At 46.0% G+C, this 11,120-nt stretch overlaps 1 protein-coding gene across 1 annotated transcript; it reads right to left on the bottom strand.

Moving 5' to 3' along the window:
- Nucleotides 1-715: 715 nt before the first annotated feature.
- Nucleotides 716-10,634, bottom strand: LOC311308651 (TRPM8 channel-associated factor homolog; the record flags this gene model as incomplete). Its single annotated transcript, XM_084437658.1, has 9 exons — nt 716-1,310; nt 1,693-2,030; nt 2,125-2,361; nt 2,526-2,739; nt 2,938-3,032; nt 4,075-4,249; nt 7,253-7,554; nt 9,075-9,589; nt 9,994-10,634. 9 exons carry the CDS (start codon nt 10,632-10,634, stop codon nt 1,068-1,070), a joined length of 2,760 nt encoding a protein of 919 aa, XP_084293784.1. The 3' UTR covers nt 716-1,067.
- Between the last annotated feature and the right edge of the window lie 486 nt (nt 10,635-11,120).

Here is an 11,120-nt window from a genome sequence, read left to right as displayed (position 1 = left end):
CTTTCCAGATGAACTAGAATCTTACTTTATGGCGAATTATATGTCAGAACGCCAACTAACACCTCGTGAGTTTGAAATCGAGAGTTTAACATGTTTTTGAAAGATTTTTCAAGGTGCCCACCCACATCCATTGTATGACCAAAACGGTGGTAGAGCAATTATCAGACTTTCTCAAAAGTGCTAGTTTTGTCAACTTTTTGATCTGAACTATTGTATATGATCATAAGTAACCTTAAAACAGGACTAAACATGATTTTTCCCTTTACTACTCCTTTATGTAAAAGTAAGTAAAAACAGCTGGATGAAGTCTTATCACCGCCCTTCACCAACTACCCCTGACCACAGCCCTCTTAATTATATTCTATTTAGCTCAGTGCAGGCACTGATGTTTTTTTTTTTTTTTTAATTCAAATAGCAATCCGACTTTAATTGTATCAGATATTAAAAAAATACTGGTGTCTCAAATTCTTCTAATTGAGCCTCAAACTCGTGATTTTCCAAGTTCGGACCAGTCTACTGTTCACTAAATTGAAATCCTCCGTTTTCTAAGTTTTTCCATTCTTTGAAAAGACAGAGTTCGGAACCAGAGTTTTCAATGCAAAATGATTTATTGGTCTCCAACAGGCAAAAACAGAGAAAGTCCGGAAATTCTGAAGAAATAAGCACTTGACATGATGTCTTATACAAAATGAGTTTGCTTAAACCCTGCCTCTTATTTTATCCAATTACAAAATATGTAATAAAAAAATATTCCTGTCCAGATTGGTCAGTGGTACTGTGATAGACAGAGCGTTATCTACCATGCTGTGACACCAATTTAGTTGCAGTTTATACTAGTCTGAACCAGTGTCTGGACAGGGATACATAGTTTACTACAAACAAATTGTAACTTTTACAGTGTATCACAGATATCCAGTGTAATCATACAGTGTATTTCATGAACTTACAGATATATAGATTCTCATATTGTTTTAACACATTGTATACAAACTTGATTCATAAAAATGTTCTACAATACTTCATAAAAACGTGGCACACATATCCCTGCAGTACTGGATCTTTCCAGGTCAGGCGTACTGGGCCATGGGGTGGTCTTTCCAGACCGGCAGGCTGGAGAGCTTCTCCTCAGTGGCCGCCACTATGGGCCAGCCCCAGGCCTTGAAGAAAGGCACCAGGTTCCTCTCCACCGCCTGGGAGAAGGTGTGGGCGTATACGTTCATCTTGCCAGGGTTGTCCCCAGGCACGTTCTGCATGCTGTGATAGGCTGCAAACACCTTCTTGAAGGCCTCCCAGCCAAACTCATCCTGGAGCTGGTGGGGCAGAGGAGGACAGGGATGGAGGGGTGAGCAGGTGAATATGTACAGTTATTCAGCAGCAGAGAGGGTCACACTTTAGACAGATAGACAGACAGACAGATAGGTAGATAGATAGAAAGGTAGGTACAACAGACAGACAGACAGACAGACAGACAGACAGATAGATAGATAGATAGATAGATAGATAGATAGATAGATAGATAGATAGATAGATACAACAGACAGACAGACAGACAGACAGACAGACACTTTTGTACCTCCTTCATCTCACTGAAAATGTTCCGGAATGTTCAGATAGTATTTTAGAATGTTCAAATAGTATTTTAATGATCAGATAGTATTTCAGAAATATTTACAGTGTTCTAGATCCGCTAACCTGCATGTACGTCTCCAGAGCGGTCCACACGTCCCAGGCTGCCAAGTCCCGTCCGCCTCTGGCGTACTGCTCGGCTCGGCTCTGCCGATTGGCCAGCGTCATGCTGGGGTGAGCTTGCGCCCGGTTGACATTCAGCACCTCCTCGTGCACGTACACGGACCACAGGTTGCACGTGCACTCGGAAGTATGGGGGGGGAACTCCCAGACCCCTCTCTGCTGGTTGTGCCCCAGTTCGTGGATGGGGCCCCAGAGGCAGGAGGTCATCATAACTTCCATGTTGACCAGCTCCGGGGCCGAGGAGGAATGCATCATGATGGGGTAGCCTGCATGCATGAAGCCTGGATGGGGGGAAGACAGGGAGAAACGAGGTTAGCCTGTGGAGAACTGTTTTTAGAGAATGAGAGGAAGGAGAGAAAGAAAGACCAAACGGACCGTGTGATATCTGGACGTCTGCTACGAAGCGTTCCTTGCGGGGGAACTTGGCGGGCGTGGCAGCCAGGTCAGCGATGGCCCTCATGATGTCATCCCAGCGACCCGCCAGCTGGTCAGGGCGGTCCAGGCCGCGCACCGCCTCCGATGGCACAGTCATGATGATGTTCTCAAATTCCAGCTCCGCCCAGGGAGCAGGGGCAGTGCGCAGCGTCATCCAATCAGCATTCGTGGTCACGCCTGAGACAGAGGAGCGCAAACATTGGGAATCCCATCCATTACCAGGAAGGAATGTAGAAGAAACTTGGATATTAATGTTAACATGCCCCTCTCAAACACAAGACACAAACACACACACACACTCACCAACACACACACACACTCACCAACACACACACACTCACCGGACTTGTAATACGGTGCCTGTACGGCCACCTGAACTATGACCTCTGCCTCTTCGACCTCCGTGTTGGGCGGAGCCACCAGGTAGATGAGCCCGCCCCACAGGTTCCACACCTGTATCATCTCGGAGTTGACGGGAAGCCGCTCGCACACGGACGGCGCTCGCCTGAGCTCCTCTGCCTTGCCGATGTAGTCTGTCTGGCAGCCGATCTGGACCTGAGCAGAGCAGTTCTGCCCTCAGAAACCATCTGACATACTTGTGCATGCAGATTGTAGAAACACACTGCATTTTGGACAGTTGATTTTTGGAAAATTGATTTTGACTACCTGGGGACACTGGTGTTGATTTTTGGATGGATGTGCAGTGTGGGATGGTGTATTCTGGCAGCTATTGGTCTGGGGGACCTACTCTACCTGCCAGCCTTTGTTGATGATCTCTGGCGGCACGGCAATGTACGTCCTCATTCCCGGTGAGAGGAAGAGGCCTGTACTGATCCACTCCTCACCTCCTGGAACACACACACACACACACACACACACACACAATATGCAGTAAACTCAGAAACCAAAAAGTCAAGGACGGTTGATAAGAAAAAAGGTGACTAAAAAAGCAAGTAAGCAAAATAAATAAAATAAAAAGGTCAGAGTCAAAGGCACAAAACTGGAGAAGACGGCGGTAGCAGCAATAGCAGAATATAAACGCCCTTTAAGACAGGGACAGGATGCGCTTATACAGCTGGACTGAAAAAAGACAAAAGTGATGACGTATGAATGTCTGCAAACAAGAAATTGAGGGTAGGCAGGAGCCAAAATGAAAAGGACAAGATGAAAAGGAGAATACGAAGAATTATAATTAGTAATTGCTGAGCGTTTCTTGGGGCGAAGGATCCATATCAAATTTGCCGCAAAGTATGAATCCTGTAGGGTTTTATCGATAATTTTATGAAATCCATTGACTGTTGTAGATGTGTAGATCAATCCGCAGAGGGGATTCAGGAAGCGGAACTACTTACGGTAGCTATTGTTATTGTTTATGTTGCTAGGCTACCTAGTTTGCGGAGATTTACACACATATGTGCTGCGACTAAATAGTTCTATGCTAAATATTTAAAAAAGCCTTTCCAGATGAACTAGAATATTACTTTATGGCAAATCATATGTCAGAACGCCAACTAACACCTCGGTGAGTTTCTTGTCTTTGAAATTGAGAGTTTAACATGTTTTTTGAATGATTTTTCAAGGTGCCCACCCACATCCATTGTATGACCAAAACGGTGGTAGAGCAATTATCAGACTTTCTCAAAAGTGCTAGTTTTGTCAACGTTTTGATCTGAACCATTGTATAGGTACATTTTAGGTTATAAGTAACCTAAAAGTAAAACAGGGACTCCTTTAAGCCAAGTAACTTAGGAACGTCATATTATTGGGTAATAGTATTAGGGGGTTAGGCGGCAACGACAACATACACAATAAAAAACAGTACTTTACGGCATTATAATAAATTAAATAAAGCCCTAAGATAAACTTCTAACATTTAAATGTAAACCTCACCTGCGGTCTTGGTGCTGAGCTTGATCTTGGCATTGTACAGCACCGGCATGACAGGCCGGTCCTTGATCAGGTATGGCAGGAGGGCATCAGGGTCCTGGCAAGCCTTGTACAGCTCCGAGCCCAAATTCAGCAGCAGGTGGTCCTTGGCACTGCTAACTGGGCAGGACTGGGAAACCTAAGGGCGGAGTTACGATACCAGGTTGATGCCCTTCTTTCTACAACTCAGAACACCGAAGCAACCAAAGCACACAACGATTATAAAATTAAGTTGGGATGGGATAGATAAAGGTCTGGATGGATTATGTATATGCTATAAATGGGGGGGGGGGGGGGGGGGGCATGTTAGATTCATTCAGGAGCCGGATGACTCGCAGGAAGAAGCTCTCCCTGAGCTCTCTGTGCTCGCCGTGTGAATGCGGTATCTGTTCCCTGACCGTAGCAGTGAGAACAGTCCATTTCCTGGGTGGCTGGGTTCTTTCAGGATCCTGTTGGCCTTGGTCTTGCATCTTCTGGTGTAGATGTCCTCGAGGTTGGGGAGTGTGCCCCCCCCCCCCCCCCCCCCCAAGATACATTCAGCTGACCGTACCACTCTCTGTAGGGTCTTGCGATCCTGAGAGCTGCTGTTCCCTTGCCATGTTTGTCGTTTTTTAAATAAACGCATTTAAATTTTTTCTCCTGTCTCCCGAGTTGTGCATTTGCTTTTTACTCATAGATAAAAGAATACAATTTAAACCTCTTTATGAGGGTGACTATGAGGGATGGGTATCGTTAGGATTTTATCGATACCGGTATCGATAGCGATATTGCTTATTGATACTGATACTTAGCGATACTCTTATCGATACCACTTTGGGACACTGGTTGGATCGATGGGACTTTTTCTCAGTTGGCCTTCATTTACATAGTGGACTGTCACTGTAATATAGTGATCCTGTGTGATACTTGTCCAGTCATTGCTGGTTATGTCTACTTTTTACACATTGGCAAGCTCACCTATGTTTCTCAATTCAACTGCATGCCAAGCAGGTGTGAGGGTGTCTGATAATGTCCCTCTGGAAGGGGGGTGGTATCTGGGGTTAAGGACTGTGGTCATCTCCCTACAGCAGGGGTGCCCAATACGTTGATCACCATCAACCAGTAGATCTCAGAGGCTATGCTGGTAGATCTTGAGACATTCAAAAGAAATGCCATAAAAAAGCAACTTGATAATGCACATTGAGGTTGTGTGTGCGGAGGCAGGCAGTCACGTCACCTCTCTTGTCGTCCAAATGAGCAACTTTTTCCTCCTGCTCTTTTGCAAGTGTGAAAATTGTTTACTGCAGTTTAGCTGAGTAGTTTAATGATTTAATCATGTGTGGGCTGATTTCATCATTGTTTAGGTTTGTATGTGTACTGTAGCTTATAGCTGATAGTAGTCTAGCAAAATCAATCAGAAACTCAAAAGTCAGAATTATGCAACCCTGGCTGATCCACTCAGTGCAAGTCATCAGTGTATTGTGCTGTGTGATTGAGTCATTTAAGTTGGCTAAAGACACTGTTCTGACAACTATCTGACTGTTACCTGTTAAGATTGTGCAATGCACACATACAACAAAGTTAACGTTCCACTTCCAGTGTGAAGTAATTGGTAGCTTAATTAATAAATTATCCAATTTCCATTATTATCTTCTGATGTGCGACTTGAATTGCATTCCTTCGCAAGTGGCGAGTGCCTTTTCTTCCTCGCAACGTCAGGCAACTTCAGGCGATGACGGATAGCACTGCGGTTTTACTGCATGTCCTTTTTCCCCACAAGCTCATTGTTACAGCCCTTGGGCTGGCTATGTCTTGTGTGTGGTGTTGTGTGTGCCTCTTGTGACACTTGTTTGTGTGTGCTGCCGTTTGTTTGTCTTATGTTACCTTAGTTGCCTCGAGTAATTTAATTTTGTAGCCACACCATCCTTTGTTGTCTGGTATAGTGGTATAGTGTTTTTGTGTTTTCTGTTTGTTATCGTTTGCCTTAGTTTTCATATCCCGCCCAGGGAGTGGGGGACAGGTAAGCTGCCCATGGGTATACACACCCATCACATAGTGTATCACCTGTTAAATACACCAGGTTAGGAACGTGTGCCATCCCTTGTATGTTTTGATAGTAAGGGAAGGTTTTTGGTGAGATAGTTAGGGAAGTGTAGTTTTATTGTGTTCTTTTCTTTGGCAACGTTCTTGGGGACCTTGTTCCCTGTGGAATAGGTGTTTGTTAAAATAAATATTCATTATTTGATTGCCTGTCTCTTGTGTTGCTGCCTCACTACCACTGGTGCCCCACGCCCACTAGGGGGCGTATATTTGGGTTGCCCATAGGCCTAAATCTGCAGGGCCAGCTGGCAGCCAGAAACAAACAATTATAACAAACTTGAAACGAACTGGGACTACATAATGGAACATTTGGACTGAATTAAATGACTGAAGAGAGAATATTATTATTTGAAGTCGGCAGGGCTGGCTGGCAGCCAGAAACAAACAATTATGTTAACACTCTTGTTTGGGCTATGATTTTTGATTTTAAGTGTTTTTGTTTTGGAACCTGTAAACATTGTATAGCCTACAGTTCAAGTTCATCCTAGCCTAACGTTATCTGCTTGAGTGGTTTTTTTTTTTTGGCGTGACTCCTGTTATTCTTATTTCCAAACCAACATTAACAACAAAGATACTCTTGATTGGAATAGCTCAAACTCGCAAATCACCCGTTTGATAGTTATAATGTGAGCACAGCGTGAGATATCTCTAGATAACGCAAGACTAGACATTGTTTTGATGTTGTTCTACTGTTGTTGAACTCCGGACTCCCCCATGCCATGTCACTTCTGGTTTGGCGATTTTTTAGATGCGGAAGTAACAACAACAACTCCATAAGTCACTGAAGTGTATATATATATATTTTTTTTTTATAAAAATCTAATTACTTCATAATTTTCCTACACATTGACTCACTGGGGTCTCCAACCTGCAATATGCTCTGTAAAGAGTTGTAGATTCTTAAAGGGACATACCATCATGATAACTGTGGTGGTTATGCTGCTATATAGGCTACCTACTGTAGTGATTCTAACCAGGGAATTACCCAGGGGTTACACAACTTTAACTGCACCACTGGCTATGGAGGCGGGTCGCAGATCAACTCCCTCCGTCAGTGACTGACCTGGGGAACGTCGGCCTGCTTCAGGATGGCCGTCAGCGTGGAGACAACTGTGGCGTATGAGGGAGAGTTGTGTGCCTGCAGCTTCAGGTAGGTGGCGCAGTCTCCGCCTAGCTTCTTGAGGTGTTCCTCCTCGTGCCGAGTCAGTTCCTCCCCGCTGGTCACGTGACTGGCGAAGCGCTGAAGCAGCCGGCGGAAGTGGTAGCACTCGGTGCCGCCCTGACCAGGGGTCGGGGACCTGTAGCAGCCGCTCTCCAATGTAGCGCCCATGATGGTCAGCCCCATCCTGTTCAGGATGTGGTTGCCTAAAAAACATAGATGATAATAATAATAACAACAACAATACATAATAGTAATAATAATAATAGTAATAATAACTAGAAAGTACATTTCCTGGAGAAAATGTGAGGTGGGCTAGCTGCTGCAGTTGTATGTAACAACTACTGCTAGTACTACTACGGACCGGGCAATCTCCATGCACCCACCGGCGAAGACCGTGCTTCTCTAGCCCAATCAGGGGCTGAGTTGTGGGGTCTGTGGTGTGGTGGCGAGACTCCGCCCCCTCAGGTCAGAGCTGGTCGGGGACAGTGTACCCCTCTCCGTGCCACCTACCTGACTCCACCGGTGAAGACCGTGTGTCTCTAGCCCACTCAGGGGCTGAGTTGTGGGGCCCGTGGCGTGGATAGTGGCGTGCTGGTTAGGCTCCGCCCCCTTGGGTCACAGCTAGTCGAGGACAGTACAGTGACCTCCAGGGAATTTCCATGCATCCACCATTGAAGACTGTGTGTCTCTAGCCCACTCAGGGGCTGAAAAGTGGGTTCTGTGGCGTGAATAGTGGCGTGGTGGCGAGGCTCCGCCCCTTTTGGTCATAGCCAGTCAGGGACGGTGTACTCCTCTCCGGGCTACCCCCCGGCCCCCACCAGTGAAGATCATGTGTCTCTATTCCATTTTGGCTGAGTTCTGTGCTACCACATTAGTTATAATAGGGTGCCTGTACCTTTAAGAGAGGCTGCACATGCACGCAAATTCAAAAAAAGCAACAGCTGCCACCACTCTAATCCCAACTGATACTCTGATCCTAGACATGGTCTGTTTCTATACTATACTTGTTACAGCTTATATATTGACAACATAGGAATCCTGAGAACTTGCAGAACATTTCTATGTATAATATGTCCGTATAGCTTAAACACTGTAGGCATGGCGACAAGTTAGAAAAAGGGTAAAAATGCAAAATTAGCAGCTCAAAAATTTGTGCGACACCATATGTTTCAATGGGGAGCGCAGTTGCCGAACAAATCGTCATATCTCAAAAACGGTAAGTCACACAGCTTAGATACTTACATTGTACGAATCAGCACAGTTGTGTAAATGTTTTGATGTATAATATGTGTGTGAGCTTTCAAAACTGTAGGAGTGCCAGCAGTTTACAAAATGTGTGAATATGTTCAAAGCAACTGCTGCCACCACTCTAAAAACATAAAGTTTCTGAACATTCCAAAAGCAGTTTCAAGCAGTTTCAATGGGACAAAAAATAGTTTTAAAAGTTAAATTTCTAAAAAACTTTATCTATTAACCAAAAATCTGAATGGATCCATTAAAGAGCTAAACATTATGAACAAAGAAAGAACGAAAGAAAGAAAGAAAGAAAGAAAGAAAGAAAGAAAGAAAGAAAGAAAGAAAGAAAGAAAGAAAGAAAGAAAGAAAGAAAGAAAGAAAGAAATAGTGGGAATATCACAAGTTGGGCTAGCTTTTGCAAGCTAGCCCACCTAATAAAGAAAGAAAGAAATAGTGGGAATATCTAGTCTGAAGTGTAGTACTCCACCTGCATAATCTGTGAGTTCGTTCTGTCCGGGGTGTGTGTATGTCCAGTACCAGGCGTGGCCCCCAATCAGTAGGCCGCCTCCCTCCGCCACAAAGTCACGGATCTCCTCCGCGTGCTCGTCACTGTACGATGTGCACACGAACACACTCAGCTCCTTCCTGAAGCTTGTCTTCTCACACGCCAGTCCCGATTGGCTCAGCAGGGAGTGGGCGGATTTCAGCTCGGGTAGCACACCCACGAGCCCGTTGCGGCCCTCGTCCAACCAATGGATGGCGTTGAGCCAGAAGGGGCGGAGCTCCTCTCGCTCCAGGTAGCCCTCGTGCGTGACAACTATTACCCGCCCCTGGCCGTAGTAGGCCCCGGCCAGGAAGGCGTGTCCGTCCTGGGTGGAGCCGATAGGGAAGGCCAGAGGGCCATGGACTAGCACCTCAGATGGAACCGAACTGCCCTGGATGTCGAATTCGGTCACACCCTTCAGCAGGAAGTCCAGGTCATCCTTGAAGTTCTTCCCTATTCTGGGAGAGAGAAAGAGAGGGAAGGAAGGAGGGAGAGAGGATGGAACAGGTGAGAAGAGAGGGGAAAAGAGAGAACTTTGTTACTTGAAAATCTAGATCCAAACTATTCAAATTTATTTGGATAGTTTATGTCACCCTGTCGTGTATCATGCATTAGCAAAATACTTCTGATCAGCAAACCATGCAAATATAGGTGGATAGTTTTTTTTAGTGTACCGTAGATTTTGGCATTCTAAGAATCTGGTTGCATATCTGATATGTTTGAAGTACACTTGGTTTACAGTAGCTTGTATATCTCTATTGGCTTAGCTTTTCCATCTCTATTCTCTATTCCGTTAAATCTAGTGGAAAAGCCCAAACTCCAAGTAGGGAAAATGAAATCAAAGTAGCTGCTTGGTACTCACGCCACAGTCAGCCAGCTGGAGGGGATCTGCCGGGGCACAGACAGACACTCCTTCCCCCCATAGTGGTCTGAGAAGTAGACCCCCGCTACGCTGGACACCTGGTTCCCCGGGAACCCCAGCAGTGGGTTCTTCCCCGGGTTCTGGTGCGCCCAGTGCCAGGCCTGCCCGGCCAGCAGCAGCCCTCCGCCAGCCTTCATGAACTCAACCAGGCTCTTTACGTCTGCCCCCACGCTGTAGGCGTCGGTCACGTACACGCCCAGCCCCTCGCTCAATCCTCCTACCCGGGGCCATACGTTGGACCGGTTCAGCTGGTCCACCAGGGAGCTGCAGCTGGGGTGGAGCCCCACAGAAGGGTTGTCCTGCCTGGCCGCGCCCCTCAGCCAGACCAGGGCGTTCTCCACCAGGGCAGGGAAGGCACGGAGGTAGCTCTCGTGGCCCAGCACCACCAGACGGCCACTCCCGTAAAGGGACGCCGCCATCAATACCTGACCCTGGGTGTTCATAGCCAGGGGGATGGCGTGGTCCCCAATAAGGACCAGGTCGGAGGGAACACTGGGACCCTGGAGGTCCAGCTCCCTGATGCCACTCATGAGGGAAGCATAGGCCTCCTCGCGGGGAGGGATGCTGCTGACCTGGGTCATGACTGGATGGGTGAAACCGGAAGCAGTAGGGCTGGGTAGGCTAGGAGGCTGGGTAGGTCACTCTGCGCTAAGGATAAGAAGAGAAGCATTTGTCCACTGCTACAGAATTACAAATGACAAAACACTACATGGTGAATGAGCGAAATGATACCAGTAACGCTTAAATACATTTACAATACAACTCGTCAACACTGTAAACGAGGGAAACCTCAATGCTTTACGAGTATAAATAAAGGTTTGAAATGAAATGAAACATTTAGCTATAGAGCTTTGAGGTTCCATCTTCTCACCACAGGTATACATTCCTCAAGCATCCGTCTATAGTTATTATACATCAATCACAGTCTACATGCCGCCAGAACATACACCCCTATAGTGATGTAATGTTGATAAAATACAATTTTGGGAGTTGAATTGAAATCTTTATTTATTCAGGGGAGACAATTGAGAGCAGGCTCTCTTTTTCAATGCCGCCCTTATAACAAT

This window comes from Borostomias antarcticus (genome assembly GCF_949987555.1).
Source record: "Borostomias antarcticus genome assembly, chromosome: 1".
NCBI lineage: Eukaryota > Metazoa > Chordata > Actinopteri > Stomiiformes > Stomiidae > Borostomias > Borostomias antarcticus.
The sequence above is the reverse complement of the archived record's forward strand: the minus strand, read 5'-3'. Positions and strand labels throughout refer to the sequence as shown.